Here is a 24,049-nt window from a genome sequence, read left to right as displayed (position 1 = left end):
GGCAAAACCAATAGAAAGAAGGAGGGGACGAGTGGGCCCCCTGCCCTGGAAACTAGGCTGGTGTTTGGGAAAGCGACTCAGGATACTGCTGCAGCGGGTCCTGAGCCGACTAATTTAATTAGTATCAACACCACCAAAACGCCTCCTAAAACTTCCTCCTATCTCTCCTCTGAGGCAAAACCTAATCGTGCGAAAAAAAAGAAGTCAGCCAAAGTAGTTCTTGATTCTAGTTCCAAGATAACACCATCACTGCGATCTTACTTTAAAGCCATTCCTCAGGTCCTAGATTTGGCGCAGAGCTATCCCCCCTCTGCGCGTGTCTCACCAGGCATATCCCCGACCACGGTTCGGACCGGTTGTTTGGTTTCTTCGGTTTCTAGTCTTCAGAATATGGAGGTGGCACACAATGAAGCACAACCTGGGGGGAAGCTGGCACACTTACAAGCCTTACTTCGATAGAGGTAAACCCTGATCTCTCGCTCACGACATCAGCAGCTGCATTGGGTATTGTAAATAACACCAGCCCTAGTGGTTCTCTGGAGTCATCCGAGGCTCCTACTACCTCGGCGGCACCGATCAGTTCTGTTGGGGCAGAAGTCTGTAGTCTTTGGGTGAGCGCATATGTCTGGAGGTTGAAACATGCCTTGAGTCTGTCGTTTCAGGACCCCAACATCTAGAGGGCCTCCTGCAAATAAACCAAAGCAATATACAGCATCCCTCTTCCACCTTTGACACCCCCTCCAAACTTCCTGATTTTGCTGCCAGCATACCTCCAGATCCCTCACTCGCTTCATTATTAACCATGTTTTCTAATTTATCAGCTGACATTAAACGGGGTTTTGAAGAGTCATCAAAAATCCAGAGAGCGATCAGATCATACTGTGAGTCTTTAGACAGTAAGATAGATGGTCTTTTTTCAAGAACTGGTGCTTTGGAAGAAACAGTGGCTGGGATGTCTCTTGAGTTGGAAAATGCCAAGGAGGATATAGTTAAACTAAAAAGAGAGGATACTGTTCTGGCAGAAAGAATGGAGGTCCTGGAAAATAATGCGAGGCGATGTAACATTCGCATTCTAAATGTACCCGAAGGATGTGAAGGATCAGATATTAAGACCTTTATCATACAACTTCTAAAAAAATCTCTAAATCTATCTTATTCTGAAGAGGAGTTGAAAACGGACATCCAGAGGATACATAGGGACCCCTTCAGGCGAAATCTACAGAGGACTAAGCCCCGGGAGATATTAGTAAACTTTCATACTTTTTTATTGAAGGACCATATCCTCAATTTAGCCCTGAAACAAAAATCCCTATCAGGAGAAGATTTCTCTTTTCAAATAAGATCTGACCTTTCAAGGGCCACCCTGGACAGACAGTGGGAACCCACTTTGGGACGATTACCCATCGCGCCAAGGTAAGTGCATACCTCGACAGTTGGCGACTTAGGCGAAATCCTTGAGGGCCTTTATACTAAAATATATGCTCAAAACTGGCTTCCTATTTTTTATCAGGAACCCTCGTCTATTGCTGCTTGCCGCATCCGCATAGCAGGAAAGACGGCGGAGCAACGCCCCTCCGATATTCACGCCTGTTCGACACCCACTTATCCGCCGTGCTCGGACCGGTTTCCATCACATAGCGCAACTGCTCCTCGACAAGCGACTAAATTACTTAGGTAACGAAACGATTAATTGACCGCCTGGATGTTAGCATAAACATTGTTTACAGTTGGATTTTTGCCATAACTAGTGCTTCCCTTTCTTGTTAGGAACCATTATTGAAAATTATATATCCTTTGGCTCCCTGGAATTTTATTATATAAACACTACCGCTACCGGAGAAGACTCTCGAGAATTATTCAGGTAATTCAAAAAGTGTATTATTACCTTAATTCTGTTAATTGGGACCTTAGGAGCTCAGACGGTGTTTGGCCGTTATTAAAATTCTTTTTAGTTTTTCACTAAACAAATGGTAGTTGACAGATATGTATTAAGTCAATACCTTAACACTGTGCGTGATGACAAATATAGAGATTCGATCTGAGTCTGCGTCAACAAAAGTCTAATTTAAAAGTTTTTCTTGTGTCGTTTATCTCACACTGATTTGTGTCTTAAATAACTTCTAATTCATTAGGAATTCATTTAATCGACCTTTATCCTTAATACAGGACCTCACTTTTACTATCCAGTCTGAATAGGATGAAAGAGCGATACCCTCCTTGTATCTAGGTCCGCTGGCTACTAGTATCTGTGCCATTATTTAGGTAATATATCGCTTAATTTGTTTCTTCTTTTGTGTATAATAAGTTCAATAATAAGTCTAATATTTTTAATATACTATGCCTGAAAACATCGTGCCTTAAATTTTCCTTGTTAAAGTCTGAAAATCTATACCCCCATAGAAGAACCATGCTAATAACTCCTTGGCTCTGAAAACTATCATGTAAATATAACACTCGACTATGGGCAATATATATTTTTTTAAATATAGGTCTGGTCTTTCAAAGAGAAACCCCAGACCCGGCTATAAATCTATCTGATGGATCTTGGGTCCAAAAATCGGTCACTAAAAAAAGCGCCAGAATGAATGTGTGTATGTATGAAGAAAGTTGTGTTATAGTCTTGAATATAAGAGGTGTTAGGAAATGTACCCTAAGGTTCACTTAGCTGAGGTTATCATTTTGCCTCTAACAGATCTCACCTAACCGGGAGTCTGTCCTAGGGAGTGCGACTATGCAGCATGGCATTGCACAGCCACAAGAAGTCAACCGTACAGTTATTACACTGTTAATTAAAGCTGATTTAAAATGTAAAACCTATTGAACAGTAGAAAATGTATGTTTGAATATTGCAGAACCTACATTGTGTATATAGAAAAAGATTCTAAAGATACTGTTTTTATTTTCAGATTTTATACCTGTTCCCCTCCCAGTAAACTACTTCTAGCCCTGACGAAGGTGTGGCCTCTCTGGCCTGTCACCGAAACGCGCGTCGGCTTGTACTTCCAGGAATACGGTATACGGTCCTATATCCACCTGGATTCTTGTATATACCATCTGCCACCTGGAATAATATTCTGAATTATGCAACAGATCTACCATCTCTGTGTTGCACATACTGGGATCATGTGAAGGAATGAAAGTCGAATGAAAGAATATTGGGTTGAATGAACTAGATTCTGTAAGCATGTTAGTATGAATGTAGTGTGGTATGTTACTGGGTAGGTGACTATACAGGATGAATTTCCCTTCTTTTTTATCTTCCTCTTATTAATGTAGATTGTTGGTGTTTCGAAAAATGTTATGTGGATTTAACATGTAATTTATTCTTGTATCTTGTTTGCTATATCAATTCAAAGAACACAAAAAAATAAAAATATATATGTATCTTTTATAAAAACTGTTTGGAGTATATTTGGGTTGACAATCTCGCTTGTTATGTGCAATGCTAGCTCTTAGATAAATCACCCCGTATATATTGTGTGGATCCTATGTTTAGGGCCATTATATCATAAGGCAGGGTTGAATTCTCTCGTTCTATTTACAGACAGTGGGAACTGGGCAGGAGGATGGAGGCCTTCAAGAAATTAGGTGCATCAGTACAGTTGAGCTTTTCCGCAGCTCTGAAGATTATGCTCAACAATAAAATGTACAATATTTGCTCAGTTCAGCCTGAAGACGAGCTTCTGATGACCCTTAGTGCACCCAGGGGGGGCAATGGCAGGTCAGGTTTGGGCTGAGAGAATAGGGGCATGGCTTTTTTCTTCTCGGCATTAAGGTAATGGGAATAATAGTCTCCATGATCACAGCCCCTCCCCAATCTTTCCCAGCTCTCTGTTTTTTTTCTCCTATGGTTTCAAAAAGATTTATATATATAATCAAAAAAAAGGGAAAGAAGGGGAAAAAAAAGAAAAGGGGGGGACATTTCTTTCTTCACAATATTAAGCACATATAACAACAAAAAAAAGAGAAGAGGAGAAGAGAAAAAAGTGAAAAAAATATATAAAGTATATAAACCTCAAGCAGAGTTATAATATAACACTATCACTAACAAATGTGAAAAAACATAACCTTCACATCTCGTACCTTGAGGAACTTTTCCTGATCAGGTCTGGAGCTATAACAGATCAAACTATATTGGTAGCATCATAGTCCTCAACTTTACAACAAAAAACGCTTTGTGGGGGCTTAGAATGGGTCAGGGGAACCACAAACCGGACGTGTTCCGGTTAGACATACAAGGGTTCCTCAAGGGTGGGGGGGGGTGGCGTTCACTTGGGTGAGGGTTAGGGTAAAAGAGTATATAATGTTCCTCGTTTTCGAATTGGTTGTTGATAATTTTATTTTTATCACTAGAAAATGGACAGACCTAATATTTCAGAAACAGATTAAGGGTTGTATGCTTGTAGTTTTTATCTTTACAAATTATTCCAGCAAAGAGTACTATTAAGATTCTCTCCTGGAATATCAATGGCCTGCGCACCAAACCTAGATCGAATAGGATCTTACAATATTTACGTGATTTCGATGCGCAGGTCATTATACTTCAGGAGACACATTTGGTTGAGGATGAGTTACTCAATTTGGTGAACAAAAAAAGATGGATAGATCTGTCAATTTCTACTTCTCAAACTGCCACTACTAGAGGAGTTACCATTCTTTTTAAAAAAACTATCACCACCAGACTTATAGCACAAAAAGTAGACCCCGCAGGCAGATGGGCTATAGCTACAGTGGTTATAGGCGGCTCACGCTTCACGATAGCTGGGTATTATGGGCCAAATCGAGACGACCCCTCAGCCTAGGAAAATTATTTTCTGAACTTCTACACTTTCCACAACCTGTCATAATTGCAGGAGATTTCAATATCGTACTTGATCCTTTGTTAGACTAAACTCCCTCTAGTCGACAACACACCTTATCTAAATCCAGAGCTTTTTTACTTAAAGCTATGGGTCAATATGGAATTATAGACATTTGGAGAGTAAGGTCGGGCAGAATACCAGTTTCTCTTTCCGAAATTTCAAATATCATCATCGATCCAGGATTGACTTCTTTTTAGTAAGCAGAGCTTTGCTTAATTTAGTAAAGAATGTTACCTACCTACCATCGCACTTGTCGGACCACTCCGCAGTCCTTTTAGATCTTGAAGACTTGGTTCAACTTCCGATCAGTTCATGGTCTATCGATAGGTCCCTTCTTACATCTCCAGATGATCTTGAGTATATTAGAGCAGAAGCACAAGAATTTTGTCTAGTTAACATCGGTTTTGCGAGCTCTAGCTCTGTTTGGGACGCTTTTAAGTGTTCCTTGTGAGGGGTTATCAAGAATAAAACGACTTTCCGTAGGAGGCAGTATACCCAAGAAGTGGCATCTATTGAGGCCAACCTGCTACTAGTCCAAACTGAACTAGAGGCTTCCAGCAATGCTCCTAATTCCATTACACAGGCCAAACAAGAGAAATTGCTGGAACTCAAAGGGCAACTGGCTTCAGTACTTAATCAGTGCATCCTCCAAAAGTGGGAAGCAAGTAAACTAGCCCATTTTGAATTTGGAGAAGGGGCGAGTAAACTACTAGCTTGGAAGTCTAGAACCGACCGGACTCGGAATAACATAGGGTCCATAACAACTAGTTTTGGTTCTGTATCTTATGATATAGAAATAAGATCAGCCTTTAAAGATTTTTTTCAAACCATCTACCAAGAGGATAATAACATCTCCCTCGAAGATATAAAGGAGTGGCTGAATTGAATCTCCTTGCCTTCATTTCCCTCAGAACAAAGTGTTTTTTTAGATCAGGCTGTTACGGAAGAAGAGGTGGTGACTGCTATACACAACAGCAAAGGGGGTAAGGCGGCGGGGCCTGATGGTTTGCCTGCCGAGATATATAAACACCTTGCGGGCGATATAGCCCCTTTCCTTGCTGTTTTATTTAATGAAGTATTGCAGGAGGGAGTCTTACCGCCCATATCCTGGAATAACGCATCCATCACTCTCATCCTCAAACCAGGCAAGGCCTCCACTAATTTCGGGACTTTACCGTCTCATTTCAATTGTTAACGCTGATTATAAGATCTTTGCGTCCCTCTTAGCCAAGAGGTTGGGTCAGGTCGCTCCCTCAGTCCTACATTCAAACCAAAAGGGCTTTGTTAAGGGTCGCCAGCTCTTCGAGCTGACGTATGACCTGATAGGAGCAATCGACATGGCAACTAGCTCCTCTATGCCACTCGCAATCCTCACGCTTGACGCCACCAATGCCTTCGACAGGGTCAATTGGTTGTACCTGTCGGGGGCCTTGGAAATATTCGGCGTGGGTCGGGCTTTCCGCAGAGCGGTTGAACTCCTATATCACAACCCATCCACTTCGGTCTTGGTCAATGGCGGCCTGTCAGACCCATTTACTATTACAAGGGGCACTCGACAGGGTTGCCCTCTATCTCCCCTGCTTTTTGATCTCTATATTGAGCCGTTTGCTCAAAAAATTCGGGAGGACAATAACATTATGCCTTTCAGATATAGAGATTGGGAAAAAAAGTGTCCCTGTATGCAGACGACATTATGATCATGACGTCAGATATTAGCACCACTTTTCCGGCAGCCATAAATTTAGCATTGGAATTCGGTAAAATATCAGGGTACGAGGTTAATGCCTCCAAGACCGAAGTTATGACATGGAACAGCGAAGCAACAGGGCTTTCTGAGCAATTAAGCAGTAACATGAGATATCTAGGCTTAAGAATTGTTAAGGATATCAACTTGATTGCCTCTACCAACTTGGCTTTAGTTGCTAAAGAATGTAGGAAGTTATTGGGATCTTGGGGTCATCTCCCACTGACAGTCCTGGGTCGTGCACACCTAGTGAAAATGTCTATTTTACCTAAGTTCACTTTTATTTTTAACAGTATACCACTATATTTTGACACAACATTAATAACAAAGATGCAGAGTGACATCTCTTCATTTATCTGGAAGAACAAGAGCGTAAGAATAGCCTGTAAGAAGTTAAGGCGTCGCAGGGAGAAGGGTGGTCTGGCCGGTCCTGACCTTCAGATATATGCGTGGGCTTTTCAGATGACACATGCCCGAATGTTGCTAAAAACTCCATCTGACCAAGGCATAGGGATGATGTTTACAGCATTATTACAGTGTGAAGGATTGGGGCAGTCTGGTTTTCTTTTTAAGTTTGGAGACCCCAAATTTTTCAAGAAGGTCAAACTGAAGGTGCTGCAGGGCCTAGCAAGAACTTGGTTCAATCTTAGAGTTGCTACTAAACTATGAAACCATTCGAACAGATCTCCTATATGGGATCTCCCTGCTCCCCAAGGTTGGGTAAACGATACACTGGTAATTCCATTAATAGATGCTGGAATCTCAACATGGGGCGACATGTTTGTGGAAGGGGCCATGCTTTCCTGGGAACATCTAGTGAGCAAGGTGGGCCCCAATCTCTCTAGATTGAAGTTTTTGCAAATATCAAGCTGGGCACAAGCACAGTCAGCTAGAGCTCCCCGTCGTTTCAACATGCCCCTAGGAGAAGGTAGCCAACTGGAGTCCTCTTTGCTTGATAAAAGACCGGCACCCAAGGAGGTGTCCCTTTGGTATAATGTAATCTTGGAAGAGATCGATGGGGAATTGAATCTCCCAGTCCTATTATGGAGCTCCTTGTTGCCTTCTTTGAATTTGAATGAATTATGGCTAATCTCCTGTAATGTTCTCTGGGACATAGTTAAACCAGCCTGGCTCCGTAGGAACCAACTTTTTACCCTTCACAGGGCCTACTACTCCCCCCAGAGACTGTCTAAATTTTCAACAGGAGAACCGTTGGCATGTGCCCGGTGTGGTCTAGTGGCAGCCTCAGACGCACACATGTTTTATGATTGCCCACACTTGACGTCTTACTGGGATTCAATTGGCAACAAACTAACATCTTCAATAGGTTCCACAGTGGCTATAGATCTTCAGCTAGTAACCTTTGGTGTAGTGGATCAAAAGCGAAGTCCTGCTAACAACCTTTTGCTTTATTCTATCTTGGTGGCCCGTAGAGAAATCTGCAAGCGGTGGAAAGAGGCTTCTCCTCCGTCGTTACATGACTGGTGTTCCTCCATGTTACAAATATCAAAAATTGATCTCGCCAGGGCCGGGAAACCAGATAAAAGAGCTTTTTGGCATATACTCGATTGGTCCCATTAGTCTGAGCTGGGGTTTTTTATTTTCATTTTTTTTCCCCCAGGTCTGATGATTACGAAACCATGATATACTCTCCCTGCTAAAACATCTCTGCCCTTTCTTTCGGCGACTTGGTGTTACAAGTAATGGTGGTAACTGGCTAATGGTAAAAATCTGAACTACAGATAACAAGGAATAAGGATTGGCTGGGTGAACGACATAGCTGTAGGGTTTTGGCAGATCAGTACATCATTTATACCCTTACCAGTCTTTGACTGAGACAGCATGTCAACTCCCCAATATGCCATTCTTCCCTGTCCATTGTTCCGACAGATTACAACCATGGTGGAGATGAGGACACAAAAAAAATAATAATAATAATAATGCAATCGCAGACTCTTTATCTTACTTTAATTGGCAGAAATTCCGCACTTTGGCACTAGGGGCGGACAGCTGCAAAACTGTGATTCCTCAAGACATCTGGGCACTGGGGGATTGAGGATCATCGAGCTGGTTGAACAATCCATTGCTCCTTCCACCAGATGCAGTTATCTCCAGGCTTGGTCTGAGTTTTTATGTTATGTTATGTCGCAGAATGTTTCAGGGTTATCGGTTGGTGACGAAGGTTTCATGTTACAGTTTGTTTTATCCTTGATGGACAAGGGTTTATCTCATATGACCATTGCTGGTAAAATTTCTGGCATTTCATTCTATGGACAATTATTGTGGGGGCTGGACTTAGGGGGGGCATTTTGTTACAGCGCTTGTTAAAATGTTATAGTAGAGAGAGGGTTCATTCCTTGCCTTTGCATGAGCCAATAACTTTTCTACTTCTGCAGCAATTGTTATTACAATTTCCAAATTGTTGTTATTCTGGGTGCGAGGTAACACGTTTTAGACTTTGTATGATTTGGTTGTTTTTTGGGGCGTTCAGAGCGTCCGAATTGCTGGGTTTGCGAGCTCAATTGGGCATTCAGACTAGTGATATTCATTTTCATCAGGGGATTGAGGATGAGGATTTTGTTGAGAAAATCGAAAACTGATCAATTGGGCAAGGGTGCGTGGATTCACTTGAGTGGAAGTGGTGTGTGGGATTGCTGTCCTTTGGGAGAATGGGAGTCATTCCTGAAGTCTGCTGAGTTTCGCCAAGGGGTGACATTTCAACATTTTAAGGGGGACAGAATTACCTGTGATCAGCTGCTTGAAGTTTTAAGGAAAGCTTTGATTTGGGTGGGACAAAACCCCTTATCATTTGGAACACATTGGCTGCTACTGAAGCATCTAGGTTGGGTTGGGTTTGGGAGGATATTAAACGAATTGGTAGATGGAAATCAGACTGCTGTTCTTGTTATGTCAGGAAATGCTTGAATGTGGTATATTTGTTAGTATGCCTGTCTAATTTAGTTTTTTTCCGCCTTAGGTCGAGTTAAGTCTCTACCAAGGAAAATGCAGACCTGGATTATAGGACACTCTTTTGTAAAATGGTCAGCTACATTTGCGGAGCGGCAGATTTGCGGCAGAGCTCTCGGCCTCCACAGCAAGGGTCATGAAGTTTTTGGAAGGGAGTGGGTGGGATGAAATGGGGGGGAGCTATTTCCCTTTCTTTCCAAGTTGTCACGGGAGAGAGTTTTTCCCGATTTATTGATCATCCATTTAGGCGAAAATGATCTTGTAAGGTTATTCGGTTTAACGCTTTTAAAACGAATGAAACTGGATTTGGTGGTCATAAAGGACAAATGTTTGTGTACATCGTTGGTTTGGACTGAATTTATTTATCGTCATCATTGGATGGGGGCTCGCAGTCATGTTGCTTTGGAAAAAGCTCGGAGAAAACTCAACCGTGCCATGAAATTTTTTGTCCTGCCATGGGTATCAAAGTCTTGTCTCATGAAAACATCGCAGGTGTTGAACAACATCTTTTACGGGATGATGGTGTGCACCTGTCTCAGGTCAAGCATACTATCTGATGGAATTGAGGTATCTGCTGGCGGGTTTTTGGGGCGAAAACCTGTGGTGTGATAGCAATAACAAATAGCCTTGTTTCTGAGCAGGTGAGGGGTGGGGCCAGGAAAACTCTTTGGTTGTCCTGGGTGGCGCTGGTTGGGGGTCTGGATGGTCTGGAGCGGGCTTATTCCTTCCCTCTGGGGTGGGTGAAGGGAAGACGGAAAGATGGGTAGGAAAAAGATAAAGAGGAAGAAAATGGAAATGTTGGGATTGTAGAATATGTGGGTTGTATTGATAAGTATTGTTGGGAATGTTTTGATTATATATTTATGAAGAAAAATGTTTGAAGTTTTGCTAATGTTTTCTTTCTCTCTCGTGACAAAAAATGTTGCTTTAAGAAGAATTATTCTGTTTGCCTGTCCTAATAAAGTGACCTTTTCTGCTAAGAATTACAAGGTGTGGATTGTTGTTATTGCGCGAATATGCCACTTGGAGTGGAAGCTTTGGGTGTAGAACACCCTGATTCAGAGAATGTTTTTTTTCATGTGAATGCATTTCATTAGACCAATGCTACTGGTCATTTCTTGTGGACCAGGAAGCTGAGTTATGGGAACTCCTCTGCAAAGAAAATAAGTGGTCTGGTATCTTAGTGGCTACTTATGAATGTCTGAACTTAGCAAAGCTCCCAAAACTTAAAAATGATGAACTGGATGAAAGCCGCCTGAAACTCTTTCTGTATTAAATACTACTAACTTACTTTGCAGCACGGGGTTTGAGGTTGTTGAAAGCTTTCCTAATCCCTATAACAGATGCTTTGTAGCACTTAAAGTTTGAAAGGTTGAAGATATTTTTCTCCAGAAGTGTTTCTTAGACTGAAAGGTTAGAGCTTTCAGTGGGACAAGGCACCAGCGTGTGTCTCATCTCTTTTGCGAATGGTTTGCCACTTCATCAGTAGCTTTTAAATGGTTTTCAGGTGTAAAACGTTGATACAATGCATATTAGTGTGTAGAAGGTGTGCCTTCCTTCAACACATCCCTTCCAAATAACAAATCAATATGGTTCTCTATCCCATTTTTGGAGTCTGAAAACATTTACTGATTCGCTGATTCCTAAAATGGGGTTAAAACATTTTGCTGCCATAACCTTCAAGTTGGAGAGTTTGTAACCATCAAAAGTAGTTGTACATCTGATCCCTACATTAAGACCATTTAAATTATTTATTTCCATTCTTTGGGTGGTTTTTTCTAGTTATTGCACACATGCTAAACGCATTTTTTTCTGGGGAAGGCATTACTAGTCATACATTGCTGCCAAAGGTGAGCCGTGGATTCCTCATAGAAACTTATTAACATTTGTGAGTCTCATTGTTTGGGCCCTGTGAGAGCTAAGACCTATGTCTGGGCTGTGTTCTTTCTCTTCCACATCCTTCCCTAGGAATTCCATGACTGCATGGGGATGTAAAAACATAACTTGCTGTGTGCAGTGATACACAATTTGTAAACATTACTCAAGAGTTTGTGGATTTGTGAGAAAGGATGCATGACGGTACAAAGCTTACCGTTACAACGCGTACCTTTACGACGCAGGTTTAACAACGCAAGTCGTTGCAACGACTTGCGTTGTGGGGCGCTGGATAGTGAATAGTTTAATTTACTATTCCAACTCCAGTCCCCGTGGATAGTAGGGAAGGTGTTGGATAGTAAATTAAACTATCCCCTACCCTAGAGCGCCCTCCAGCGAAAGTCGTTGTAACGACTTTCGTTGTAAATCCTGCGTTGTAACGGTTCCGTTGTAAAGGATGTTTCCCTGAAATCCCAAAATCGTTTTGACTTTGAAAAGGAAAACATTTAGCATTTGGTTTTTGCAATGAAAGGATCATTGTCAGAGATCAGCTATCAATTGGAGTAACACTCACATGCATGAACCATTACTGTAGAGGAAATGTATGGAGGTGTCAGTTATAGGGACAAGAGGGTCTTTAAACTTTTAGGCATAATATACAAACTTTAATTTTTTGCGGTGCATGAGAAGAAATATCCACATTATGTATAAAGTACATACCTGCCAAGGTTTAAAATCCTTAGAATCTGCACATGACCTATTGGTGAAGGGACCCTCATGTGGTCTGCAATTAAGCAGATTATGCAATGCCTGGGCAAAGGCATAGACGGCTTTGTATGCAGAGTATGGAAACCTAAAATCATTCTTTTCAAATACTGAAACATCAAGTGACTCCAGTTCTTCTTTACCTGAGCAAATTCTACCATTATACACAATGCTCCCAGCTTTTGTTTCATTAATTCCATTTACCAAATTGCAGTTGAAGGCCTGCTCCCAAAACAGCTTCAAGAATACATCCTCTGTCTCTTTAAAAGGCTGGATATTGTGAAGGAAATCTTTGAACCCAGGGATATGTCCGCTGTACACAGCCAGTCCCAGTGTACCATTCAGTATTTCCCGTATGTCCCTAAAGAAAAACACTTGTGAAGGAATCCAGCTTGTGACCCCAATCCAGATTTTCTTGGTCATCTTTAGTGGAGACACTGCTTTAAGTACTGGGATGATATCGGAAGCGGTAAAACAGACAATGACATTAACCGAGGACGTCTCCAGAATGTGAGCTAAATTAGCTAGCGAGGTCTTTAAGGTTTCTGTGCGAAGAGTCTCATAGAATTCGATGCAGATCTCATTTTTTGCTGCCATCTTCTTAAACATCTGGCTGCCTTGTAGACTAAGTTCACTGCTGGAGGATAGAATTCCAATCCATGTCCATCCAAAGTGGAGCATTAACTGCACCAAAGCATATGGCTGGAATGAGACACTGGTCACTGTCCGAAGGAAAGATGGGAACAGGACTTTATCGCTTAGGATTGGGAGCCCTGCAGCATAACTTATCTGTTGAGATATAAACATATGTTTATTTTCTTACAAATATTTTCTACAATTTAGTTCTTTGCAACGTGGGTTTGGATGAGGGAATTGCTAAGTAATATTTAGACTATTATAAATCTTGACATGTTTGTGCGGAAGCAAGACCTGGTTCCATGAATGAGAGATTGCGGAAGGATGAGCGGGTGGGTGGCGTAAAGAAGGAAAAGTGAATGAATGGAGGAAGAAAAATAGGAAGAGAAGCAAGTATAGATGCAGGAAGTTGATAGGAATGATTAAAAGCAGGGAGAAAGAAGTAAGGAGTGAAAGAAGGAAGTTAGAAAGGAAAGAAGATAGGAATAAAGAAAATAGCAGAGGAAGAAAGGATGGGAGAAAAGCAGGAAGGAAGTGAGGAATGATAGACAGAGAAAATGATATTGTGTTAGGGAATGCAGTATGTAGGATTGGGTAATCTTAGTTTTTTCAAGGACATTTATGGTCTCTTGCCATTCCAAAGAAATGTGTTGAAAAGATCATCTAGTTAGCAAAATAAACCATTTGATAGGGAGATTGGAATCATAGAAATCATAGAATGAATCATGGGTGTAATCATCATTTTTAGTACTCCAATTCTCCCACCCCAACTCAGACATTTTGGGGACTAGCTTTCCAAGATGTTTGTTATTTTTTTGTAATGAGACAGATTCATTATGCTTAAGGGATTCATTCAGATCATCATTAAATTCAATACTGAGGTACTTTACAAATGTATTTTGCCAAAATAGGCCAGACATGCCTAGTACTTCTTTGCTCCCCATCTTATTCAAGGGCATCACTTCAGATTTCTCTTTATTTAATGTATATCCTGATACTCGTGAATAATCTTCAATAGTGTTTGTCAAGGCATGAATAGAGGATACAGTTTGGTAAATTACTATATATCTTTCATGTATGCTGCTGCTTAACTGTATTATTACCAAATGTAACACTTGCAATATCCTTGTTGTCCCTTATGGCCTGTAATAAAGGGTGAAAGTGGACAGTATGATTCTGGCTGAAGCATTTTGGATGCGTTGGAGTTTTTTCTGTAGTTTGGCTGTGGTTCCGGCGTAAAGGGTGTTTCCGTAATCTAGACGGCTAGTGACCAGGGCGTGGGTGACCGTCTTTCTAGTTTCGGTGGAGATCCAACGGATGACTTTTTTAAGCATGCGTAGGATGTTGAAGCAGGATGACGAGACGGCGTTGACTTGTCTGGACATCGGGAGAGAGGAGTCTAGGATGAAGCCCAGGTTGCGTGTGTGATCCGTAGGTGTTGGTGCGGTTCCCAGGGCAGGTGGCCACCAAGAGTTGTCCCAGGCAGAGGGGGATGTGCCTAAGATGAGGACTTCAGTTTTGTCCGAGTTTAGTTTTAAATAGCTGTTTTTCATCCACTCGGCTACATCTTTCATTCCTTCGTGAAGGTTGGTTTTGGCGGTGTTTGGGTCTTTGGTGAGGGAGAGGATTAGCTGGGTGTCGTCTGCGTAGGAGATGATGTTGAGGTTGTGTTGGCGTGCGATGGATGCTAGGGGGCTCATGTATACGTTGAAGAGGGTGGGGCTGAGTGATGATCCTTGGGGTACGCCGCAGATGACTTCGGTGGCCTCTGATCTGAAAGGGGGAAGGCGGACTCTCTGCGTTCTTCCGGCGAGGAACGAGATGATCCATTCCAATGCTTTTCCTTGTATTCCGACATTGTTGAGACGTTGTATGAGGGTGCTGTGGCAGACTGTGTCGAAGGCTGCAGAGAGGTCAAGTAGGATGAGGGCAACCGTTTCTCCGTTGTCCAGTAGTGTTCTAATGTCGTCTGTTGCTGCGATGAGGGCGGTCTCGGTGCTGTGTTTGGTTCGGAAGCCGGACTGTGAGGAGTCAAGGGATTTGTTGGATTCAAGGAAGGCGGCGAGCTGACTGTTGACGGCTTTCTCTATGACTTTGGCGGGGAATGGGAGGAACGAGATGGGGCGGTAGTTCTTAAGTTCAGTGGGGTCAGCTGTGGGTTTCTTCAGAAGGGCGCTGAGTTCGGCATGTTTCCAGTTTTCCGGGAAGGTAGCGGAGTTGAAGGAGCAGTTGATGACATCGCGGAGATGGGGTGCTATGATGGAGTCTGCTTTGTTGAAAATGTGGTGGGGACAAGGGTCGGTTGGTGATCCTGAGTGGATGGAGTTCATCAGGCGGATGGTGTCTTCGGTGGTGATTGTGTTCCAGGCGTAGAGGTTGTTAGAGTGCGGTTTTGGTTCGGGGGTGGGTGAAGTGGGCTGGTCTATGGATTGGTTTTTGAAGCTCTTATGTATATCGGCGATTTTGTTGTAGAAAAATGAGGATAGAGTCGCAGAGCTCTTGGGAGGGGGTGATGTCGTTGGAGCCGGCATTGGGGTTGGTAAATTCTTTGACGATGTTGAATAGTTCCTTGCTGTTTTGGGCGTTGTTGTCAAGTCGATCCTTGAATGCTGATTTCTTGGAGAATCGGATGAGTTGGTGGTGTTTGCGGGTGGCGTTCTTGAGGGAGGCCATGTTGTCGATGGTTGGGTTTTTTCTCCAGGCTTTCTCGAGGGTGCGACAGACCTTCTTGGATTTCTTAAGGTCGTCGTTGAACCAGGGGGCTTTTTTGTTGCCTTGCTTGATTTGATGGTTTTTCAGGGGTGCTAGTTCATCAGCGCTGTGGGTGATCCAATGTGTGAGGTTGGTGGCTGCTTGGTTTGGGTCCGATGATTTGGCAGGGGGGTTTTGGTGAAGCGATGTAAGAAGTTGGTCTGTGGTAATTTTGTTCCAGTTTCTTCGGGGGATAGGTTGTGGGTGGTAGTGGGTCGAGGTCTTTTTGTAGTTGAAGTGAACGCAGCTGTGGTCTGTCCAGTGGAGAGTAGTGGTGTGATCGAAGGAGATGTGCTTGCTGGAGGTGAAGATTGGGTCGAGTGTGTGTCCGGCAAGATGGGTGGGGGTGTCAACAAGTTGTTTGAGTCCGAGATTGCCCAGGTTGTCTAGAAGGTTGGCGCTGTTGCTATCGTTCTTCTTTTCCAGGTGGAAGTTCAGGTCTCCCAGAAGGATGTAGTTTTCGGAGGGGAGGGCATGTGGCTGATGAAGTCAGAGAAATCTTTGCTAAATTTTGTGCGTGGTCCTGGTGGTCTGTAGATGAGGGTGCCTCTGAGTGTGGTCTTGGGGTCGGTGTGAATCTGGAAGTGAAGGTGTTCGGTAGCTGCGAGATGATCGTCGGAGCTGGTCGTGATGCGGATGGTGTTCTTATGGACGATGGCGATGCCACCTCCTGTTTGGTTGGTGCGGTCCTTCCGGATGATCTTGTATCCGTCCGGTATGGCTATGGTGATGTCTGGAGCTGAAGAGGCGTTAATCCAGGTTTCTGTGAGGAAGGCGACGTCCGGAGATGTGGTGTGGAGGGGGTTCCAGAGTTCAATGGAGTGTTTGTGGATCGAGCGGGTGTTGAGGAGGATGCATTTCAGGTAGTTGATGTCGGGGCACTGTTTGAAGTTAGTGTGTTTGGTGTGGGTTCTGATACAGTCGAAATTGCAGGAGTGGCAGGTGAAGGGTCCATGGGTGTGTCCTGGGGCGGCTTGGTAGCATTGTGGTGACCGGCCGGGGTTAAGAGCTGAGAGGGTATCGGCGTCGTAGGTAATGCGGGTGGGATGGGAATTGCGGGGAGCAGGGGATCTGGTGCTGGGCGCAGTCCAGGCGCGGACCGGCGTAGACAGGCTTACCTTTGGCACACCTTTGGCGCGCAATGGGCGCGACCGCTGCGCGTGAACGCTGCACGCAGAGGCATCTGTCATAAATGGGTAGTGGAAGGGGAGGGGCGAGGGAGGGTCAGCTGAGGGCGGGAGCGGGATGGAGATACGGGCTAAGAAACACAACAACAACAAAATGGCTGCAACAGATAGAAAGCGAAACTGGGCGAGACTGGGGCACAAACAGAGGCACAATCGGGCATAAAGCACTTTAAACAAATAATGCGATCAGAGCAATGCGAAAACTAAAATATGCAGCACTACAGATGGCAATCTCACAATGCAGGCAGCGGCAGCAATGCAGGGGTATAATAGCGCTATTAAATGGCAGCAGAGCGAGCGGAGCGCAGACGCGGTGGTTGAGTCAGCTGGAAGGCGCTACGATACCGCTAATCAGCTTCAAAGCGCTCTGGATTCACCAAGCCTTGGGAGCGTGGGGAGCGACCTCTTCTGAGCGAGTCAGGAGACTCACAGCGCGGGGATGGAGGTGCAGACCTACAACTATCTGTGGGAGGGTGGGTCAGCTGGGGGCGGAAGTGGGGTGGAGATACGGGCTAAGAAACACAACAACAACAAAATGGCTGCAACAGATAGAAAGCGAAACTGGGCGAGACTGGGGCACAAACAGAGGCACAACCGGGCATAAAGCACTTTAAACAAATAATGCGATCAGAGCAATGCGAAAACTAAAATATGCAGCACTACAGATGGCAATCTCACAATGCAGGCAGCGGCAGCAATGCAGGGGTATAATAGCGCTATTAAATGGCAGCAGAGCGAGCGGAGCGCAGACGCGGTGGTTGAGTCAGCTGGAAGGCGCTACGATACCGCAAATCAGCTTCAAAGCGCTCTGGATTCACCGAGCGTGGGGAGCGACCTCTTCTGAGCGAGTCAGGAGAGTCACAGCGCGGGGATGGAGGTGCAGACCTACAACTATCTGTGGGAGGGTGGGTCAGCTGGGGGCGGAAGTGGGGTGGAGATACGGGCTAAGAAACACAACAACAACAAAATGGCTGCAACAGATAGAAAGCGAAACTGGGCGAGACTGGGGCACAAACAGAGGCACAACCGGGCATAAAGCACTTTAAACAAATAATGCGATCAGAGCAATGCGAAAACTAAAATATGCAGCACTACATATGGCAATCTCACAATGCAGGCAGCGGCAGCAATGCAGGGGTATAATAGCGCTATTAAATGGCAGCAGAGCGAGCGGAGCGCAGACGCGGTGGTTGAGTCAGCTGGAAGGCGCTACGATACCGCAAATCAGCTTCAAAGCGCTCTGGATTCACCAAGCCTTGGGAGCGTGGGGAGCGACCTCTTCTGAGCGAGTCAGGAGAGTCACAGCGCGGGGATGGAGGTGCAGACCTACAACTATCTGTGGGAGGGAGGGTCAGCTGGGGGCGGGAGCGGGGTGGAAATACGGGCTAAGAAACACAACAACAACAAAATGGCTGCAACAGATAGAAAGTGAAACTGGGCGAGACTGGGGCACAAACAGAGGCACAACCGGGCATAAAGCACTTTAAACAAATAATGCGATCAGAGCAATGCGAAAACTAAAATATGCAGCACTACAGATGGCAATCTCACAATGCAGGCAGCGGCAGCAATGCAGGGGTATAATAGCGCTATTAAATGGCAGCAGAGCGAGCGGAGCGCAGACGCGGTGGTTGAGTCAGCTGGAAGGCGCTACGATACCGCTAATCAGCTTCAAAGCGCTCTGGATTCACCAAGCCTTGGGAGCGTGGGGAGCGACCTCTTCTGAGCGAGTCAGGAGACTCACAGCGCGGGGATGGAGGTGCAGACCTACAACTATCTGTGGGAGGGTGGGTCAGCTGGGGGCGGAAGTGGGGTGGAGATACGGGCTAAGAAACACAACAACAACAAAATGGCTGCAACAGATAGAAAGCGAAACTGGGCGAGACTGGGGCACAAACAGAGGCACAACCGGGCATAAAGCACTTTAAACAAATAATGCGATCAGAGCAATGCGAAAACTAAAATATGCAGCACTACAGATGGCAATCTCACAATGCAGGCAGCGGCAGCAATGCAGGGGTATAATAGCGCTATTAAATGGCAGCAGAGCGAGCGGAGCGCAGACGCGGTGGTTGAGTCAGCTGGAAGGCGCTACGATACCGCAAATCAGCTTCAAAGCGCTCTGGATTCACCAAGCCTTGGGAGTGTGGGGAGCGACCTCTTCTGAGCGAGTCAGGAGAGTCACAGTTTAACTCCTTTATTTAACTCCTTCAGTACTGAGCCAGAGCACTGCACATGCTCAGAAAGGCCTACCTGGTAGAACGCACCTTCTCTTAGAGTAACTGTCAGGCTATTTTAACTGATGTCAGCAACTCTGTTAATCCGCCTACTTTGTTGACTAAGTATTTTCTGTTAGTCCATATATGTGTAATAGCTATTCATGTGCACACTTGTACCGCCTCTTTTTGAGTCTACTTGCTAACTCAGCTATAAACTGGGCATAAAATACCCAGGGTGTCTGTACTCCATGGACTGCCTCCTACAGTGGCCTGAGGGTACTGTATTGACACAGTCTCCCTCATGTGAGGGTAATAAACTTGTTATTTTGATATTCCAGCTTCCGTGCCAATATCTTCTTTGATGGTTTAAGGACCAGGTGCATCAGTGAACCCCTATAAAGGTTTTTTTTCTACAGTACAAACAGAGTCTCATATTTGTTAGTGAAGATTTGTTATCTTTAAATTTCAAATAGGCAGATAGCCTCTTACCAGCTTTATTAGCTTTGCCCATCTGGATACTTATTTGTTTCTTAATCCAGACATGCATACTTTCAGTTATTTGGTGTGGTTAATAACTGTGTAATAGATATCTTGCCTATATTGGAGGGCTAACAATTTAATTTATTTTTCTAAGTTATTCTTTGAGACATTAGTTTGTTCATGAAGAATCTGATGCTGATGTGTGTACCTTTGATAGTAGTTTTAAAGCTTCCCATCCAGTAAGAGGAGAGGTATCACTAACTGGGTCAGCGTCAATGAAGTTCCAGATTTCGGTACAAATTTGAACTTTATGTTCAGTGTCATTAGGAACCTCGTTGTTTAATCTCTAGAGGCCTTTTTAATGATTGGCAAAGCCCATATTGCCTATATAGGCAACTGTGTACTATAGTAATGGTCAGAGATAAGTCTGGTTTCTATACTAGTGGTGTCAATGTAATGAGTGTGAGAACCCAAAATCATTAGATAGCCTATCCTTGAGTAAGAAAGGTGCAGCAGGGAGAAAACCATGACATCCTTTAGACGAAACCTTCAGCATCAATTTTTTATAGCTCTATGAGCTTTAGGTGGTCAGATGAAACACCTGAATGATCTATCTATTGTATAATCCATAGGTAATTAACATCTTCCCCAAAGAGGATCAATATATTGTCTAGTATAAAAGACATATTTGAAGAGAGCTCTCCCCAAAAGCCTTGTTGTTTCCCATTGAGCGCATATACATTAATAACATATGAGGATTTCCCCTCTTTGCACATTCTGAAATTATCTGTCTGCCCTCTCTGTCAGATTTACTAGTAATTATGGAAATATTAGATTTCTTGGTAACTAGAATTAAAATACCATTCTCTTTACCCATCACAGGAATGTAGGTCATATCACTTATCCATTTGTTCAGAAAAGAGGTAGATTCCTTCTCTTTGATTTCAGTCTTTTGAAGTAGCATAATATCTCCTTTCAATATATAGATATGAACGGTTACTTTGCACATTTTAACACAGTGTTTCAGACTCTAGGCATTGAGCGAGAGGAATTTGAGAGTATTTTTCATTTAAGCCATGAGTTAATATTAAAAAGATGGTGGAAATACATTTCCCAACATGGACACTAGTTAATAGTGAGACACAATTAGATAAAAAGAATTCCTCCAAAGATCCACAAAGGAAATACATTGCAGAACAAAAATCCAAACCAGACCACAAATGGGTACAACTCTCCAAGAAAAAAGAGATAGTCAACAAAGAGAAGAAAAAAGAACAGAGATAGATCTAAGAACTGGACTATAAAGGAGTCACTAGATTCCAGCAAAGGTCAAAAAACATTTACCCCAAAAGGTAAAACTGGTGACTAAACAGGAACTCAAACCCCAAGCCTTGAAAACCCCTTCCAATCCCTCCTTCCCCCTCTGAGAAACACAGATCAACAATGTGGGGAAGATGACAAGATTCTCCACCATGGCAAGAGTAATCAGAAAACATTACGATTCCATTAACGCCGGTAGAAGCTAGCTGTAGCTATAATAAATTGACAGTTAATAACCAATCTGGTTAACCCATTTTGAAAACATCACACTAATTCACTGTTTTGAAGGCAATTAGGAAAGCAAACTAGGACACAACAAGAAGTTAATAGTAGTGCCGGGACACCCCCGTTGGGGGTAGCCGTTCGCTCAATAACTGTCAAATAATAATAATAATAATAATAGTGCAAGAGTACAAAAATATTAGCAATTTGATACCAAAACTGATACAGATTCTGATACTAATAAACATAGTAGTACTTCGTGGCCTAACACAAAGGGTAACAGCTGCATGAATAACTGAACACAGCAAATCTTCTACTTGTCTCAGTCTGAAGAAGATTTAGACTTAGAAAATGATAGTATCCATGTCAGTGTTATCAAGTTCATTAAGGAACATTTTCAACTCTGTTTCTGATGCAAAGATCCATTTGAAAAAATTCCGGGAAACTCAATATTTTGACTGCCCTGCAAAAAACAAATCAATGTTCCTTGCTCTCAGCCTTGGTCAAAGGGCCAAGAAGGGTTTTCTTATGTCCACTGTGGTTGACAAGATATTTTGGGAGGTATTTTTCTAGTGACCTTTCCAGATGTAGTAGTTATTTTTCCGAATACAGCTCAGTAGGAGTTCTATCTGTTGGAATTTGAGAGGTTTACACCCAATTGGTCTTGGAAACTTCTTATTTAGATTGATACAGGCCAGGCCCTATGAGCTCCTTCTAATGCAAAGTCTTTTTTTATAGCAGAAGCCTGTTATTTGAGGAATCCACATCTCCAAGCATATGATACAAGCATTAAAGTCCTGGCCCTCTGATCCTTCAGGTAATCCAAAAATGTGAATGTTGCCTCTTCTGTTGCTGGTTATAAGAATAGCGATCTGTTTCACTTGTGAAAAATCTCTGTACTCCACACTGCTGATTCAGTCTTCCACCACTGCAATTCTGGCGTTGATCTCCTTAACCCAATTTTTAATCATAGTAATGTCATATTGTCTTAGTAGGGTTGGCCATATCATGTACTTTTTCTAGTTTATGAAATTTCACCTCCGTCGTAGAGAGTGATTCAGATTTGGGTTTAATGGGGGAGTCAGGAAACGGAGGACTTGTCTTCGATCTTTTCATGGCCTTTTTCGTTCCTTCTGTCCTTTCTCAACCATATTGATCTTAGACCTGTATTGAGAGTGAAGGAACCGTACACTGAAACTGAGATCAACTCAAATTTATGTGGCGGGGTATTCAACTTATAGTGGAGGCTATGCTGCTAATGAGGAAGAACTGCACGTGCAGCAGGCCAAGGATGTAGTGTTACAGCACAGAGCAAGTGTTATAATGACTAGGTTAGTAAAGTCACAGTCAACAGGCTTTGGTAGGCTTTTGGTATATAGGGATTATCATATCCCAAAGAAATCAGATGTTTGAAAATTGGGTTGTATTAGTAGGATTGACTTGAAGATGCCACTAGTATAGAAAGTGCAGTAGCTGAGTTTAATGGTTGTGGGTTGATCCCTGACCACAGGAATAATCTGGTGAGGTGCCATGAGCAGGTATTAGATTTGCAGTTAGCAAGGAGGGTGACCTATGATCCCAAAGGAAGCCAAAATGTGGAATATTGTATGAACACATTAAAGGATCAATTTTTGAGCGAAACAGCAGGAACTACTTGTGAGCAGGCAGTGTCAGAAACTCAAAGTAACAAACACTCATCTCATTCAGTTAAGTAATAATTTGATAATGATGATGATTGTTAGCTTAAATAGCACATGGTAGTCCAATAGTAGCCCATGTATGAAAAGCTGCAAAAGCATAACAAATAGATGATCTTTCCTCCATCAAAAAGGCAGAAACTGCATAAAGAAAAGTTCTTTGGTGGCCCAATCCTCTCCAGGATAAGCATTAGTAGAACGGTTGGTAGGATCAGCAGACTAATGTGTCACAATAGTAGTCCAACTATGAAAAGACAGAAACAGTTTGAAAAATCACCTTTTCTTCAACAGATTTTGCTTGAAGGTAAGCACACTTCTGGATTGCAGAGGTAGCCATTACCCAGTTCCTTACAGAGTGCAATTGGGTAGCATCATAGAGGTGGCTCTCCAGCCATCGAGAAAGTCAACTTGGGAAACCCCGGCATAGCAAAATCTGATTTACGTGCTGTTTCAGGATATGGAAATGATCCTTAGGTGCTCCACCAGTGCTTTCAACCTGTCTGCGGCTTCAGATGTATCACAGGCATGTGCAAGGCCTCCCCATCTCCCACGCTGGGTCAGACCTGCTGAACTAAGCAGCCATCTTGAGCCACAATGTATCTACGCCTATCTAGTTTTCATTTTTTCTCTTTATCCCACTTTGCATGTTTGCTGCATTGTATAGTGCACATAAAAAGTGATAAAAACCGTAAAGCACAGTCGTTGTACTGATAAAGGACATTTTCCTGCCCCAACCAGATCCTTGCACTATAACACAAGATTGTCCAGGGAGAGAGATGAAGAGCACAACATTTTAGTAGCACTATCCTGCTCTCTTCCTTTCAAGTAACAAAGCGCAACAACTTTAATTGCTGTCTTGCATTTCGTGACTTCAATGTAAACCTGGTCCTTGGTGTTCATGTCACTGCGTGTCATAGAGTGGGGAGCTTCATTCTCGATAGATTCCGCTGGCTATTAGGCCATGTCCACTCTCTGGCTCTGACAGCCCAGGATCCACTAAGATCTTCACAGTTGTAATGGAGGACTACAGGGTTCATATAGCCAAGGTTGCACACTTGTGGCCACAAAAGGCATAACACATTTGTACGGTGGTGGACATAGCATTTAGCTGTAGACCTCAGCTGGTGGCATTAACAGCACACAATATTTGTACAAGGTGCTGGTGGCACTGACATGTTACACTTGACTTTGCAGTGCTCACCTAAGTACAGTGTGCCTTTTTATTCTATATTTTCTTGGAATAATGGCTGTCTGTTTCTGTACACAATTGACAAAAAAGTTAAACAGTCCTGAGTAAAGGAATGATCATTGCATTCTATGCTTA

The 24,049-nt window shown here is 43.3% G+C and overlaps 1 protein-coding gene across 1 annotated transcript in view; it reads right to left on the bottom strand.

Annotated features, from left to right (window-relative positions):
• Window positions 1-24,049, bottom strand: part of LOC144783904 (extracellular calcium-sensing receptor-like) — a 149,597-nt gene that overhangs the window by 96,774 nt on the left and 28,774 nt on the right. Inside the window, exon 3 of the mRNA XM_078662644.1 lies at window positions 12,169-13,002. Coding sequence (XP_078518770.1) covers window positions 12,169-13,002 — 834 coding nt within the window. The remainder of the gene's footprint in view (window positions 1-12,168; window positions 13,003-24,049) is intronic.

This window comes from Lissotriton helveticus, chromosome 10 (assembly GCF_964261635.1).
Source record: "Lissotriton helveticus chromosome 10, aLisHel1.1, whole genome shotgun sequence".
NCBI classification, from domain to species: domain Eukaryota; kingdom Metazoa; phylum Chordata; class Amphibia; order Caudata; family Salamandridae; genus Lissotriton; species Lissotriton helveticus.
This window is presented reverse-complemented; position numbering and strand designations above follow the sequence as displayed.